At 40.8% G+C, this 16,683-nt stretch overlaps 1 protein-coding gene across 2 annotated transcripts in view; it reads left to right on the top strand.

Annotated features, from left to right (window-relative positions):
- Window positions 1-16,683, top strand: part of NT5C2 (5'-nucleotidase, cytosolic II) — a 62,146-nt gene that overhangs the window by 10,637 nt on the left and 34,826 nt on the right. Inside the window, exon 2 of one of the 2 annotated variants that reach the window (XM_065843104.2) lies at window positions 9,932-10,052. In XM_065843104.2, the coding sequence (XP_065699176.1) occupies window positions 9,952-10,052 (101 nt within the window). In that variant the 5' untranslated portion in view covers window positions 9,932-9,951. Of the gene's footprint in view, window positions 1-9,931; window positions 10,053-13,877; window positions 13,955-16,683 lie in introns of those variants that run through there. The other variant, XM_071812113.1, reaches the window with a different exon arrangement.

The following is a 16,683-nucleotide window of genomic DNA, read 5'->3' as shown; positions in this document are numbered from 1 at the left end:
AAAGACCCGCTAAGTCTGTATTTGCTTCCTGAAACACGGTGGAATCTGATGAAAAGCGTCATTGTTTTGAAACACCGTGATCTGCTGCCAAAAGAGCTGCTGTTGTATAATCCTTAATAGCAGGTTAGAGTGGCAGTTGTTCCTTGGTTTGAAGTCTGTATGTGAAGGATGGCTTTCCAGTTCTCTCTCCGGGGATGGCATGTCTCATCTTGTTCTCTCTGTTTGGGAACTGTAAGTCACACAGAGATGTTCAGCTACTCTGAGTTGGTAACAGGTCCTTGCACATGTTTGAACACCAAGAGTGTTACTTAGGGATGACGAGCTGAAAGAGACAGAAGAAACCAGCAGTCTCCTTTGAGAAGCGGGAAGCAAAGCTCTGACTGCTGAGTACCAGAGGTTATATTTGTCTATTCATGCAGGCAAGTTTATTTGTTGCTAAAGGTGCCTCAGGTTGTTCTGATATAAAACAACAGAGTTGGAATAGAAAAGTTAATCTTGACTTTCCTTTCTGATTTGCAGAACTCAGTATGTTCACTTCCATGCTGGCGTTTCTACTTTTGTGTTGTTTATATTCACCTGTAGCTCAGCTAGCATGCTGTCATGCTTCATCCTTTTAGCAAAGATACTAATATGTGCAGATATCAGTCAAACATTGAATTCCTGTTGTGGTGGGCACTTGCATCAAAGCTTACCTTCCAGTTTTCAGCTAAATCAAACACATTGGAACTCTTAAATATTTTCTTTTGGGTGGACTGGATCAGAGCAGAGGGATCAAATTCATCTGTAGTTTTAAGCCTTTCAGGACCTTGTGCAACTAGAGCAGCTGCTTACGGGAAAAACAGTGTAAATAAAATATTTGCATTTTCTTAGGGGTTTCTTATTGGAATTTAACAGCTGGAAACAAAAAGCATTGAGAACAACAATCTTCTTAGCCAGGTCTGTGCTTGTGATTGGCAGGCGCTCAGTTGGGCAGCAGTTTGGGAACCCCCAAGCAGAGGTTGCTGCAGGCTGCTGGAGCCCTTTTCCCAAGGAAACGAGTTTCCCTGAGTCCTTGTGGTGCACAGTTCATGCTGGTGTTCGCTCAGAACAGTTTTATACATTTGCCTTCTTTCCAGGTGAAACCTCTCTCTGGAGGTTTCTCTCCCATATTGCTTGTGCCTTAGCCTCTTATTCACTGATATATCAATTTATAAGGTGAGGAAGAGTCACCTGAGGCATGATACTGTGTTTGACCGACCAGTTGTGTAGCTCAGACTGTTTGATTTTATTTCATTAATTCTTGACTCTGTGAAAAAAAGCTGATTTAAAAATCACTCCTACCCACCCACTCCCCCCCTACCCCGCTTCATTTTCCCTCTGGTGATGGAAAAACTACTTCAGAAATTTGTTTTTTCATAATTAGCTGTCCTCTCTGTTAATATTTTTTTTGTGGATTTATTTAATTTCCAGTCGTAGGCTCTTGTTCTGTCATTGCTAGGCTGAAGAACCCTCCACAGTCTCACCACTTTCCGGTGTGTAAATGCTTCTAGGCTATTTTCAAATCACCTGCAGAACCACTCTCTGTAAATTAGCCTATCTTCTGCTCCAGCATTATTCTCTGTCATAACTTTATTCCTTCTTCAATATAATCAGTGTCCTTCTTGAATTGATTCAGCTGGCTGAAAACAGCTTTCCAGCCCTGTTTGTAACAGTGACATATACACACCTGGAGTCCTGCTTGGTAGTCTTGTACATCCAAGGATCATATTTGTCCTGCAGTTGCAGCTTTTCTTCGAGAGCTCATGTTTGCTGATTCTTCTCAGTGGCATAGCTCTTGCTCTTCTGGATCAAGTCTCACATTCCTTAAGTATGATCTGCCTTCTCTGTTTCTACTGATGGGACAATACAAGGCACACTAGACTTAAGAGAAATGGAGAACTAACATTACTTCTAACAAACTGTATAAGCAGCAGCATTTTGGAAATGACTTAACTAAAATGGTAATTCAGCAGGAGAGATTGAGAAGCGCAAGCTATATGGAAACTAGAAAATATGCTAATTGGCTCATTGAAGAATTTGTGGTTCCCATTTCAAGGTAGTAAACTCAATTACAGAGAAATGAGAAGAATGGATGCTCCCATGGCACTCAGAGAGGGTCACATTTGAGGTTTGCTCCTCACAGAGTTGCACTGTGGATTTTGTAGTTTTCCAAATTACTTTTCAACTATACATAAAATTGATTATAATTAAATAATGCTTAAAATATTTTCAATAACTGGTGCTTCTTGGAGTTCCTGAATGACTAGAAGTCCTTGGATAAAAATGGATGGTAACCAAAAGGAACTCCCAATTTATCTGCATTTGGGTCCTGGATTATTACTGAAGCTCTAGGCACTATGCAGCCACTCTGGGGATGTGGTTATCAGCAGAAATACTGTGATTAACACACAAACAAACAAAGCAGGGTTTTGTTAAATATATTTTACCACATATCTGTTATCTGGCCATTACTTTAGCATCTGGCTTTATGACAGAGGTAAAATTCAGCCTGAAATTAAATCTAATCCTGTAATAAGCTGCATGAGTAGCATTCTGCCTTCTTGTACTGCACCCATCTAGAAATAACCCATCTATCAGTCAGACCATAGCTAAATAAATGTATGACTGGAAACCCTTTACCAATTCCACTAAAAGCATGCTCCTGGAAAAAGAAGCTGCTTTCTTGATGTCAGCACTGTGGTGATGCCCAAAAGAAAGAGCTACCCCTGTTCTAGGGGAGGACTCAAAGCCAGCATGGAGGTGGCAAACTTGGATGTGGGAGGGTTTGTACAATCTATGGAGCAAGGAGAGTCTTATCAGTCTAATGTATAATAATCCAGTGGGTCTTTGTATACTGCCAAGTGGGGGCTGCTGTGAGCTCAGTGTGTGTGTCTGTGGTTGACCCTAACAGGTTCTTAACAGCAGATCTCTACCTCTTTAATATGCTGTACTGGGCTTATAGAATTATCCTGCTTAAAACCAACCTCAGCTATTAATTATCATGAGCTGAGAGCATGCTTTGAATTGTATCTAGGAAGTAATTTAGTATTCTAATAGGAAGAACATACTTTGTCCTTCCTGCTGTCATGAACCAGAAGGCACGCTGTCAGAGAGGTGGCCACCCAGAAGTGGAAGTTCTTGAAGTGAAGAACTTAACTTTAGGCACAGGGAGAAAACAAAAAAAGTCAGTTTTCTGGTTCAGATCATTTACAAGCTTCACTGCTTATATTTGTGGGCTTTCCAGTGTCGCCAGAGATTTCAAGTCATGGACATACTAATTTTCCAAAAGCGTCACTAATTGAAAACACCTTTTGGAAACAATTTGCTGTTGGCTATTAAGCAGAAGTGTTGGCAGTAAAACAGAGTGGTTTGAACTGTCATCCCGTGATTGTGGGGGAGAGGGAAGGAACTTTGCAAAGTAACAGAACCTGCGTGTAAGGCTGCAATTCAGAATAAGATCGAGGTGTTGTTCGGCATCCATGCAATCCCTGCAGCTTGGGGCGAGTCAGACGCCAGCTCCTTAGGGGCTTTTGTCATGCATGAGTACAGGTACTGCTTAGTCTTCAAGAATTTGTAGACATGATCTAGATACCTAGTGTAACTGATACCTTGACCAAGACTTTATATTTTTGTCTTCTGATTCTTCATTAATTAAATCCAATGTTGTCGTTTTCAGTATGTTTCCTAGGTTTGCATCAGTTAAAGCTGATGTTGCCTAAAATGTATGCAGCTAAATATTTTAGGATTCCTGGGAAGACTTTGTCAGACTGTCTGGTTAAACATGTTCATCTCTGATGTGTATTCTGTAACATTCTGATGGGTAGCAAATTGCACGGGATGTACTTCATTATCATCCAGGGATTAACACACTATCATCCTTTTTTTTTTTTCCCCCAATGCAAACTAGAACTAATTCTTTAAGAATTCTACCCCTTCTGCATTGTTCATCATCTCTGTTCGGCAATGCCTCTGCTCCCTTGCTAGGGTTTCACTTGTTCCTACCTTGCTTTGAAAATCTCCTTTATATTGTCCTTAGCTCTGCAAAAGTGAGAGTTCCACCAAATTTTGCAAGTTGGTTTATTGCACGACTTTTTTTTTTCACATTGCACTGGTAGGAGCTCAAGGAGCAGCTGGTCCTGTTTTCCAGTGTGTTTTGATGGTCCTTCTGGATTCTGTGATCATAGTGACTTCTGTACATCTAGGACTTGTAGTTCTGGGTTATCAAGAACATTAGAATGTGGACTGGGGAGTCCTCCACCCATTTTCTTTGCATTGTTCTTCCCAAGCAGAGCATGAGCAGAGATTTTGGTGTTTACCTCACATGAATAGTTATCCTGTGTTTCGGAAATACCACTCACCAGGCTTTTTTTCTCACTAGTTGGCATTTTTAGTTCTAGAAATTCTATGTCACCTTACCTTCCAGCAGCCCTGAGATGTCTCATCTCCATCTCTTGTCTGCTACATCCCTTTGGTGAGTTTGTGACACACACAGAGTTTGGGTTTGTGGAGTATTTTGAGGGCTCTTCCCTCTTGGACACTACTTAGTGGGAGAGGAGACTGAAATGGCTGTGTTGAAGAGGAGACTGAAGTGGTTGCAGGACAAACAAGTAGGCTGCAAAATGTGGGTGCAACATGGGAGAGCCAGAGGTGAATGCAGGGTTTGGCCTCTGCAAGGCACAGAATTCAGGAATGTTTAGAAATATGTAGAGTTTAGAGCTTGCTAAGGGTATATCAGTGTAAGCATTATTCCTACCATGCAGTTTCAAACAAGGCACATATATCAAGGCATGCTTGTATTTATGAAGCTGGCAGTGTTAAGCATTACATTATATTTTATATACTTTTTAGCTACCTCTCAGTGTCTGCCAGTCGATGCTAAGTGTTGAAATTAGAATTCATGTTCAAGTGTAGTGCGCAAGGAAGATGCAGCATATCTCTCTGATTCATCCTGACTAGTAGGACCTCAGGCTGTTTCTTAGCACAGGGACTGAGGTATTGGGCCTTCTGCATTTAATTCCCGCTTGCTCTGTGTTATTACCTTCTCTGTGCCTTGCAATCCTTAGCTGACAAAACAGGGACAGCACATTTTACTGCCCCTAAACGTCTTACGTGAACAAGAGTTTGTAAAGTGCTTTGGCATCACAGGCGTGAGAGCTGCGGTGCTGGGTGAGGCCAAAGGCCTACCTGGCCCCTGATCGCACAGTGGCAGTAGAAGATGCTATTGAGGGGGATGACACAGTCCTGGCCACTTTCTGCAATCCATCCCAGGATGTCAAATGCTTCAGAGGATCAGAGGATTTGATGCTAGCCGGAGTGGGTTTCACCTCCTCTGATGCCAGCTGTCCCAAGTGTCTAGCCTGAACTAGGTGCAGTCTGCTTCTGCCCTCGGTGGAGGGAGAGGGACGCTCCTGGGAAGTGAGTCACTCGCTTTTCTTAACCACCCTCACATGGTCAGTCCTCTCAGCTGCAGCAAAAACTGCTTTTCCCCCCCCCTGCTCTGTTTGTGAGGCTGGGCCATGACCTGGACCAGGAATTTGATATGAGTCTTGAACAAGCCAAGCTCGATCCTCTTCCCTTTGCTTTTTCCCTTTCTCAGGACTTAGCATGGTTCATTGCTCTCATGCTGAGACCCCGCAAAGTCCCTTGCGGTGGAGCAGCATTGATGTGGGGAGCCAGGAACTGCTCTGGGCTTGGCAAGGGTACCACGAAATTTGTCTGTACACCCACAGCCCCCGACTAGATGCAAAGCTTTTAAGTAGCTAACGTTAGGTGTGATGATTTTTCTCTCTGTTCGCGTTCCTCTGTGCATGTACATGTGTGGGTTGTACTGACAAGGTATTAATGATTCTTGAAGCAGAACATGTGAGAAGAGGCGGATGTAGTGCATAGCAAATCAGTGTGAGTACGCTACAACCTTGGGATTGGTTAGTGATGCTTTTGTTTTCTGCTGTATAAGAGAATATCCAGGAAAAAGTGGAATTGGCACTGCTATTTTGTTCATCTCTATGTTGTACTGTGTGTGCCTCTGATTTGGCATTGGATCGTCAAAGTGTTAAACTCAGAAAAAAAAATACAAGCAGTCCATCTAAGCTGAACACATCGAGTATTATCAGATGTAGACATTTCTAACTGTTGGCTGAAATAGATAAGAAAAATAATAGTAAAACTTGAAGGGGATGCTTTTGGACGTGTTATTTTATATGGATGAAAAAAATACACTATGGATAATACTTGAAATCAGCCAAAATCTGACAACTGGACCCAAGTATATGTCCTGGATAGTAGCTCTGTATCACATCTTTGAAGCTGAGATTTTGAATACTTTTTCAAAATAAACCCTGTATCATAAGTGCTATCAGATGCTTAATTAAGACTGCGCTGGTGAGGAGCATGTTTGCAGTAAATTATGGGGAGGTGTTCTGACATGCTTTATCTATGTAAAGATTTCTATTTTTATGTGAAGCTATTTACAGATTATTGATTTCAAAAATAGATTTGTAACTAAAGAAAGATGCATCGTATTTCAGAGCTGAGAATCTTGCCTGGCTGGCTGCCTGCCCTCTTAGATGTTTATTCCAGTGGCTTACAAGTGTATGGAGAGAATCAGCCCTTCTTATGTTTCTCTCTCTATTTGGAAAAGGGAATTTGTATTCAGGGATCAGGTCCCGTGTCTCTTACCCATGCAGGTAGGCTGATTTTTACACCTTAGAAGCATCAGAACAATTTCATTAAAGTTCATGAGACTTTTCGTGTGAGTAAGATTTTTGGGTAGGGAACATCATCACAATATCTTTTGTCAGTTTTTAGTGTTTCATTTCAAAGCAGTGAGCTGTTGTCACAGTGCCAGTGGAGCCTGCTAAGCTGTAAGAGTGCCTTTGAGTTCATGTAATACAAAACTTCAGCATAACATTTTTTTATTTTATGCTCTCTGGACATTAAAAGAAAGATTTTAATAAATAAATCAGGGTAAAGCCTGAAGGTAGAGCTAATATCTTTTATTAGAGCAACGGGCAGAGTTTGAAACCTAGACAACTTGTGTGCCCAAGAGCTTGTCTATTTTTTCCAGCCATACCAGTTGGTCTAATAAAAGCTATTGCCTCTGTCTACAAACCTCATCCTGCCTATGAACTCTGTTCGGCACAGCTACAGCAAAACACTGCTGAATTGTTAAAATAATTCAGGCCTTTCTTGTTTAATTATGGAAACTCAGATTTTTGTGGTTGCCTCAGGTCTCAGCTTTTTGAATCCCAGCACACACAAAATGATGCTGTCTGGTTTCTCCTGCTGTAGAGGAGGATTTCATCACATAGCTCAAACTACTAATTTTAGAAAGGTTGTTGTTAAAGGTAGCCTGCTACAATTCTTCTGCCATCTGGATTTTAGGGTATTTTGTAGGATGCTATTGGTGAACTATTAGATGTCTGGCTTGGATGGCCATTGGGAACAGTCCTACCCTAGTACCTGCATCAGCATCTCTGATGTGGTGTGATGGTGATGGGAAGCAGATGAAGTGGGAAGAAGGGGCTGGCAGAACGGAAAGTCTCTGGTTCTGGCTGCGGGTGTAAATCTTTGAATCTTGCTATGTCTGGCTGGGTGAGCAGAACAGTGTAGCCCTTCTCAGTGGCTGGAAGCTTGCATTTGGACTTGTTTCAGCTGGAAGACCTAGACACAGAGCTGCCTACGAGTCACAAGAGCAGCCATGCAACAGTTTTTCAGACCTATTTAACATGCCTTTTAGAGGCCATAAATGTTTATATCTTCTGGATCTTCACCTGTAGCTCTAGGCTAGTAGCTTTAAAATAGCTCTGGGTAAGACCAAGATGGTGGTGATCTGCACCATCTTGAAATATCTGTGGAGCAGATGCTTTTCCACCTTCTGGGGACACAAGCCCTTTCTATATTTTGCAGTCTTGGGGTTGTACCGGCTCTCTCACAGTGCTGCACATCTCGGCTGCTGACCTGGAGTCTGTCACTCTTGCATGGGCACTTCTCGCGCACGGGCTGCGGCTGCCGTTGCTGCCCTAAGAGGCATTGCTGCAGGCAGTGTCCTGCCTTTGAAGTGGAATAGGTTGATGCTTGCGGGCTGTTTAGTTCTGTGCCCTGTGCAGCCTTCCATCTGCCTTTGTGCGCGGTTTAAATAGCTGGAAATTACTTGTAAGCCCTTGGTGGCTGGGGCCTGGGCTATTTTAGAAGCTGCTTCTCCCTGCATGCCCGGCTGTGGAAGTTGCGGCTGGCTGGGATGGCCCATTGCCCTCTCGCTGCGGTGACCTCCTCTCCTGGGTGTGTTGCAGGGAATTTGGGTGGGAGAGCTCTCGGCTCTGGCATGCAGTCCCTTGGGCAGCCTACCAGGGCCTAAATTTGGTGACCTTTAGGATGTGGCAGAAGATACGTTTGTAAACCTTAGTTATAGTAACTGGGAGGCACACAGAGAATGCTGAGGGAGGGAGGAACGTATTTTTTACAGACAAGCTGTTTGCCCTCTGTTTGATTTTTATGACCAGCAGATAGAAAGTAAATAGACTAACAAATGCTGTTACAATTGTAACTGTTGCTCTTTAATCGAATTTAAAACTAAAAAATTACGCAGATTTCCTCTAGGAGAATAAGCATGTTTCTGACCACCAAAAGTGCCATGACTTCCAACACTCTGGTTTGGACACACTCTCTACTTTCTACTTTGGGGAAATAATCTAGTTTCCAATCTGTAAAATGAGTGCAGTCATATTTTAAAAGCATCTAGAAATGGTTTCTCTATCATTACCCTTGTAGCTTGTGGTTTTGTTTCCTTTAAGGAAGGGCAAACAAGCTGAGTCCTGCGGTCCAGCAGTTGTGTGGGTTACACAAGAATGTGGCTTCACGTTGTACCTAACTTGGTATAACTGTGGGATGCGTCTCCCACCCCATTCTCTACACCGACACTAAAGATAGCGTTGTGGCAGGTTGAGCTGGGTTCAGCCTGCTGACTAGTGGTGGACTACCCAGTTTTTGTTTGCTTTTGTTTGGTTAGTGTTGATGGATGAGGACTTGGACTGATGAACTGAACTGACTCACCATGGGTCTCCTTCATCATCCCACCTGGTGCCAGGGACACAGCAGGACACACATCTGGCCAGAGGAAGGGACGAGCAGGATTGCCCCAGTGTGCTGATTACACAGTTGGGAAAGGGACCCCTGTTTCCTCACTGCAAGGCCTTCTCGATGAGAAGGACTGTCCAGTGGTTTGGTTTTGACAACCAGTACTTGTGAAGGGGTGCAGGTGTTTGTGAAGATCTGCTGGTGAATATGTGCCTTGCTAGTGTTACAGATTTGCAGTGTGTTTGTGCTCTATCTGAATGTGGCTGAACTGCAGAGGGCAAAAGATCGTCTTTCTACTTACCTTCCAATTTTTTCTGCTAATTTAGCATCAGTTTGAAGCTTTGTCTGTACTTAGAGATCAAATGACCTGAGACAAGGCTCTTTATTTTTACCTTGTGGTAAAAGTAGCAAGATTAGTCCTGCTGGGGTTTGTAGGGTTTGCCCTGCTGAAATTATTTCATGTGTAAAGGGTAGGTTTTCCATCAGCTATAGCTAATGCATACTAGTAACTCTAGTGTCAAAAAATACTCCTTTTCAGCAGTGAAAACAAGTCTCTGTTTCTAAATGCATTTCACCGCAATGAATAGGGATGGCTTTGCAGTGGAAAAGCACTACATGCTATGTAGCAAAGCCTTCCTAGCTCTACTATTCTAACACCCTATCTCATTAAACATCTCAGAGGAAAGCATCTTTCTTGACCTGCAAACTCAGATCATTCCACGGCTACTTTGCAAGACTTCCTGTGTGACATTGCATTTCTTCATACCAGGAAACAGACAACTTTCTGGTAGAAAAAAGCTGGGAACTTAAATACGCTTTTCTCTTCTGCCTCTTTCAGAAAAAAATAAGCATTTGAAGATGACAACCTCATGGAGCGACCGACTCCAGAATGCAGCAGATCTCCCCGCAAACATGGATGGGCATGCTCTGAAAAAGTACCGCAGGGAAGCCTATCACCGGTAAGTTGTTCATTTAACCCCATTTAACCCCAAAACAGAGGGACATAAACTAAGCATAAAATGCACGTCTTGTTTTTTGCTTGTTGGTTAAACAGAAAGGTTGTTCACACCTTCCTTGCAGAAGTGTTAGTAGAAGAGAACTTAGAACGTAGCACAGTATTGGCCTGGAGGAATTTACTATCAGTAGAGCTGAGATACATGTACTAGAGTGGGTGAGGGCAGAATTTCTTAATGCAGTTGAAAGATTAATCAAAGTTAGATTTTGGGATACAGGCTTTCAGGTCAAGAAATACTCAGTGGCAGAGATGTTATAGTAATTATTGCAGTTCAAACTGGCAGAGCATTAGACACTGGAATGCACAAATATAATAGGGAGGAAATAAAATTAGATCAGAAATTAAGCGTTTGAGAATTGTTTCTAGTATGGTTAATTGTGTGTGCCACAGGAGCATGTAGAAGCACTGGTCAAGATCTCAGCTTCATTTTCTGTGGTAGGTGTACCTAAAACCATCTTTGCTGTAAAACAGTTGCGGTCTATGTAAACAAGATAGAATATGAAATAAAATACATGGTATCACTCTCATTTTATAGTTTGGGAATCAAAGTACAGACACTAGATTGTTTTCACAAGATCACATTGGTTTGGTTGAGCCAAGAATTTAGTCCACAGCTCCCAAGGTTCCAGGTGTAGAGCACAGAAGATGAATGCAGTCTGTATCATTATCAGATGTCTGGATTGTTACGGAGTTAAAAACAACAGCATCTAGTAATTGTCAGAATTCTGTTTGTGGGAGGTATATCTTCAAAGTTTAACTTGTTTAGTTTGAGAAGTCATGTGGTATGATGATCAGAGTATATTCAGCAGGAGTTGAGGAGATGTATGTCTGATACAGAAACAGAAAAAGAGTCAAATTTCCCAACCTCATGCTTAAATGCCATGTTGCATTTGTGATTCATATACAGTGTTATTTCTGAGAAAGTGTTTTGGAAGTTTTAGGTATCTTTTGATTCTCCAAATGGAGTATAATTAGGGAAAAACGCCTTAGCATTATATGATAGGCCAGGTTTGTGCAAGTTGCAATGTCTAAGGCTAAGTAATAGATGCTGTGATGCATTTCTGAAGCTTTCCAGTGAATATGTTTGGGCACATGTCTTAAGTGGTGGCATTATTTGAGTTTGTCTGTGTCAGCTGGATTGTCAGATATGGAGATGTCTAATGAATGTAACTATATATAGCATGTAAAAAGAGAGGGGTTTTATACCATTCCCTGGCAAAAAAATCTTGTTGAGGTCATTGACAGGTTTACCTTTGTGTCATAACTTTACCTGTGACTGTAGTTGTGTTACTCCTGATTTAGACTCATGGAAATGAAACCAGAATAAGACCTATTTATTTATTTATTTCTAAATATTTCCTCAGCTTTTGTTATCGCTAGGTGCTGACAGTCTGCTAAGTCTTGTACAAGGTCCAAAGGAAGCAGTACTTGTCCTTAAGAACTCAAACATTCAAGTCTTCATCATGTTTACCCTCATATAAGAAATCTTTACTTTCAGAAAGAATTTCCTTATGGAAGATGAGAGTGTACTCGTATAAAGGAGGGTTTCCCACTAGGAGCTGGGATCTGGTAGTCCAAAATTAGTCTGTGATACAGTTTAAGTACTCCTTTTTAGAATCTAGGAATGTGTTATTCAAAACATATTGAGCAGAAAAGTTGCCAGCCCTTCAGATTTTCATGGAAAGCACAACATTGGAGATACATGAAGTAGTTTTGAAACTACTACCCTCTTTTAAAAAGAGAGAGAAGGAGGGATTGAGAGAGAGGGAGGGAATGGGAGAGAATGAGAGAACCTGATGCCAAGACTGTAGTATAAATCTGTGCTATTAATGGCTTTGGTGTACCAGTTTCATGGGAGTTATTTTGATCATCCAGTATTGTAAGAATCTGAAACAACCTCATTCCAGAGGCAGTGTTGTCAGATTTCTATTTTTGGTATTTTTTGTGATCTTAGTGTTAACAGATGTGATTTTACTTTAAAGATAAGTGCAGACTTAACATGATAGAATAGGACTGAAGTTATTTCCCCTTGTTGGTTTATATTTTATTTTTAGTATTTTAATAATTGCTCAGATGTAGAATATGTGTGCTGGTCACAGCCATCAGTTCTAGGATGTGAATTGTTTCAGTGAGGTCCAAGTATGCTCTGACTGTTGGATGTTGCTAAAGGACTGCCAGTTTTATGAAAAAGATATAAAAGACAAGGCATTCATTGTCAATATTATTTTCTTTCCCTTTCTTTTTCTTTCTCTTTGTTTTTATTTGTCTTTTAGTCTCTTTTTCTTGTTACTCTAGCATCTGAAGAAGAAAACCCTTGAAAGCATTAAAGTGACTTAGAAACAAAAACAATAAAAAAGACCACTGAATTTAAAATGATTTTTTTTTTTTTAACCTTAAAGCTGGTCCCAGTGATTTTATGGGCCAGTCAGGAAGGCTAGAGGAGCTGGGCAGCTGGGCCACATTTACAGGTGACCATAATGGGGGCTGGCTTTTGATATCAGTGTTGAAAGCCCAGTTGGGCTCAAAGTCACTTGTTGGGATTTTCTAAATGCTGCTAGTAGTTTTCTGAAGTGTGAAATTTTAAAAACTTTTTTCACTGCTTCTTTACTTCATGCTTACTTAAATATCAGTGGAGATACCTAGAACAATTGATTTAACTTTCTGGTTCTCATGAACTAGGCCTGATCTGATGTACTTGAATTGTAAATGTTGAAGCAGCATAAAATAAGGGGAAAAGTTACCAGTCTGAGAAAAATAATTTACCTTAAAAATAAAAGTGTTCTTGTAGGCATGAAACTTTTAAAAACTTTATGAAAAAATAGCTCTGAAGATGCCACTCTAATAGTCATATTTTATTCTGGTTGTTCATACCAGGAGTGTGGTTTTTTGGGTATTGCCCTTATTGTATCATACTTGATGGATGGATGTTCAACATGTAACCTTGTTGACAGAACTCCCAGTTGAGACTGGTTTAACTGGTGTAACGTATACTGACTCAGACTATGATAACTATATGGTAATCATGTCTGAATGCCATAGACAAGAATGTTCAAATATTTATAGCTGTTTTCCTCTTGTAACTGTTTTTGTCCCAAAAGTTTTGCTCAGTGTTTGAATCAGTTAGAATAGCTGCTTAGGAAATTAGAGTATTGATGTCATTGATGAATTAAGCAAAGCTTGTGAATATGAACATATATGCTGTAGAACTCAAGGGCCGTATGAGCAACATCAAGAATCAGTAGGGGAGGGGAAGTGGTGGGGTTTTATCCTCAGAGTATTTCTGATGACTTTAATCAAGTCTTTTTGGTTAGCTAGTGTTACTGTCAGCCACAAACCTCGTTATACAACATTGTTGGAGCCTGTTGGAGGTGAGGTCTGAAGATGAATTAATATACAAGCTAGATGTTATTCATTCTCTAGCAGAGGTCACTGGTAAGAGGATACTGCGTTACTGTGCTATTGGCAACATACATTTTAATTCGGAAATAAAATGGATGTGTAGTTGTTAGTGACTTTTCCTTGGTGTGAGTGGTTGCGAGGCCACCTCCCTCGTGCGCTGCTTGTTGACTTTTCCGGGTAGAGGATAATCACTAGGTCATTTGTTCTGCAGGAGTACTGTCATTTAATGTGATAGTAATTAGGCAAGAACTAGGTTGACTCTGAGCCACGAAATTGCCTTAGTGTCTATTTTTTAACTCGGAGTGAGCACTTCTAGGCACCCTCTGGATTATCTCACATAGCTCTTTAGGGTTTAAATAGCAACCACATCTAGTTAAAGCAAATAATGGAAAAAGTTGGTGTTCCATCCACTCTTGTTACTGACAGTTACCAAGATCCAGGAAACAGGTATTTGCGTTTACATTTATTTGGTGCTTTTTGCTTAACAGGACCGTATGGCTGAGATGGCCTTTTGGTTAAACATACAGACTTTGGGATGCTTTTACCATTTGGCACCAGAGTCATTTGAGACTTGTCATCTTGAACGTGGGCTTTCTGTTGTTTTAATTTTGTTCTCTTGCACTGTTGTTTACTGGCTAATGCAGGGGATGTGGCATTGTGATTCCTAATCCTAATTCTCCTGCTGATTTATCAGAGAGTATTAAATAATTTGCTTCATAGTTTTGCACTTCAGTTGGCTTTTAAAGCATCTTATGGTGGTAACATGCGTTAAGTGATTTAAACTGATAATATATGCTGAGATCCTGGTAAAGAAATGGTATATACTTTAATGATGACAAAGCAGAAGGACTACTAATTGATTGGTCAGGTTTCTAGGGTTAAAGATGTATTTTAGTTTGTTTAAATTTATAAACTCTGGGCTATTGACTGCTAATCTTGTTTCTTCGCTTTATTGATACTGGATCATCAGTGATTGCAAACAGGTGGAAATGTTACATAAACTAAGGTATGAGGCTTGAAACTTTATCTATTTGTGTAGCTATATAAAAAGTCTCTCTTAAAATGATCAGTTCGTCGAGGTGGCAAATGAGAAAAATGCCTTTATTGGTCTGAAAATGCTCTTTTAATCAGGCATGTTTGGATAGGCGGTGTGTGACATTTTGATGTTCCCCTCAATGACGTGGCTCTGTAGGCACTACTGACAATGGTGTGTCCTCTTACATCTTTGTGCAGCCTCCGTGGACTCGCGCGGTGGCATGTGCGCAGCGGAGGGCAGCATGTGGCTCTGTGTATTTATTTTGCTTTAGTGCTTTGAACATTGGAAAGAGGAGGGAGAGGGAGCGTTAAGGCGGCAGAATGGGCAAGCTTATGAGAAAGCAGAACACTTGCCAAATTAATAATAAAGAAATTACATTAAAAATGTCCCATGATCCCTGGCTTTAATAGTTTGACAGAGCAGACGGGTGTTATTTTGGGATGGAATCCATATGTGAGCTTCTTGGCACTTTGCTGTTGCCTGGGAAGAAAACCCAAACAATGGAAACAGAAATGGCCAAGGCTGTCGCCTTCTATCTCATCGTTGCTGAATTTCAGAGGGAAGTGCTCATACTTGTGTTTCTGGGTACAAGCCTCATCAGATGTTTAAGTTCCAGTCAGAACCTGATTGTCCAGTTTTCTATCACTACAGTTGCGCAAGGACAGTTAGTCTTGCGCAACTGCAGGGCGCTATGTTGGAAATGTTACTAGAAGCAGTCAGGAAATTTTTGTGCCCTTCTGTCTTCCCTGATACCATTTCATCTGCCTGAAGCCATTGCAAGCCCAAGCACTATCTCTAAATACGATGACAAACATACTGACTTCAGAATATTCCTCTTTGGTTGAAGAACAAATAAAATGAAACTCTGAAAATCTAACATTGTAAAAGAAAAGTATTAAAATGGTATTATAAGTAATAGTATACGAAATGGTCATTACCTACCTAAAGAGGCAAAAGAATAATTGCATTTGTTTTAGTAGTTTAAAGCAGTTTATTTCTCATTCCTTCTAAGACAGATACTAAAGCATCCACACCCAAAGACAAGACATTTTGATGTATGTTAGTGTCTTAAGGTTGCTCACATGATTTGTGCCTGGCAAGTGAAATTGGTGAGGGATTCATTTGAGTTCACTGCTGTTTGGTGGAAGTCACTTGTAACCAGAACTATAATGTCATGTAGTGAGACATCTCCCCCAACCACACAACACATGGGGACTAGCTAGTAATACTGAGAACATCTGTTTGTCATAAGAGTAGCATACATAAGATTTTTTTTTGTTATTAACCTTTTAAAGAGGCTGTGTTGGACATGAGAGGCTATTAAAAGCTAATCTGTTTAGTTCCCTCTTATTTCTTTTTAACTCTTCTAGCTTATTAAAACATGGAAGTTGTCCATAAAGTGAAGATTAAGCAAAGTGCCTAAACTTTGAGGGAGCAGGAATCTGAGCTTTCTCGCTAGTTAGTCCCTGTTTTGTAACTCGCTCAAGGCCAACTGTCCACCCCAGTCTTTTTAAACACGTATGTAGGTCATGCTTAGCCAGCTCCCACTGTGTTTGCTGTTCCACTCAGCACTGTTGCAGATTTCTTTGTATTTATTAAATTTCCAGTGAAACATACTCTCCTGACTAAAAATGATTCTTGCTGCAACATATTTCTAGACATATTTGGAAAAGTATTATGGAAGTGCTCTGTTGCAGACCTCACCTCACATTGTTTATTTTCATTTTCTCGCTCTGAGGTGTCATGAGCCATGTGTTGAGCTCTTCCTTAGTTGTATAATTCTGTGAGGTTTTTTTATTTTGTTGGTCGTATTACAAGAATATTATCCGTTCAAGTTTTATTCATGGCACAGAAAGCTTTTGAGATTTTGCACAAATAAAATAAAAACATTTCTCCCTCTCTGCATTCACTCCTCTTCTGTGTTACTTGAGAAGAGTGGGGATTTATGTTCTGGCCTTAGAATTAAATGACAAGAAAGGTAGCAAAACCTAGATCAGTTCTCTTGTAAAAATATAAAGGACTGTGAATTGTAGTGTTGAGCATATCAGGGTTCTGTGACTCCTTTTATGCATGCGCAGCAGTTTGTTCTTCCTTGCAATACAACACATTTTTCTCTTATCCAGCACAATTTGTAGAGCTC

Source organism: Patagioenas fasciata, chromosome 8, assembly GCF_037038585.1.
Source record: "Patagioenas fasciata isolate bPatFas1 chromosome 8, bPatFas1.hap1, whole genome shotgun sequence".
NCBI lineage: Eukaryota > Metazoa > Chordata > Aves > Columbiformes > Columbidae > Patagioenas > Patagioenas fasciata.
Note: the sequence above shows the minus strand (reverse complement) of the source record. Positions and strands in the feature narration are given on the sequence as shown.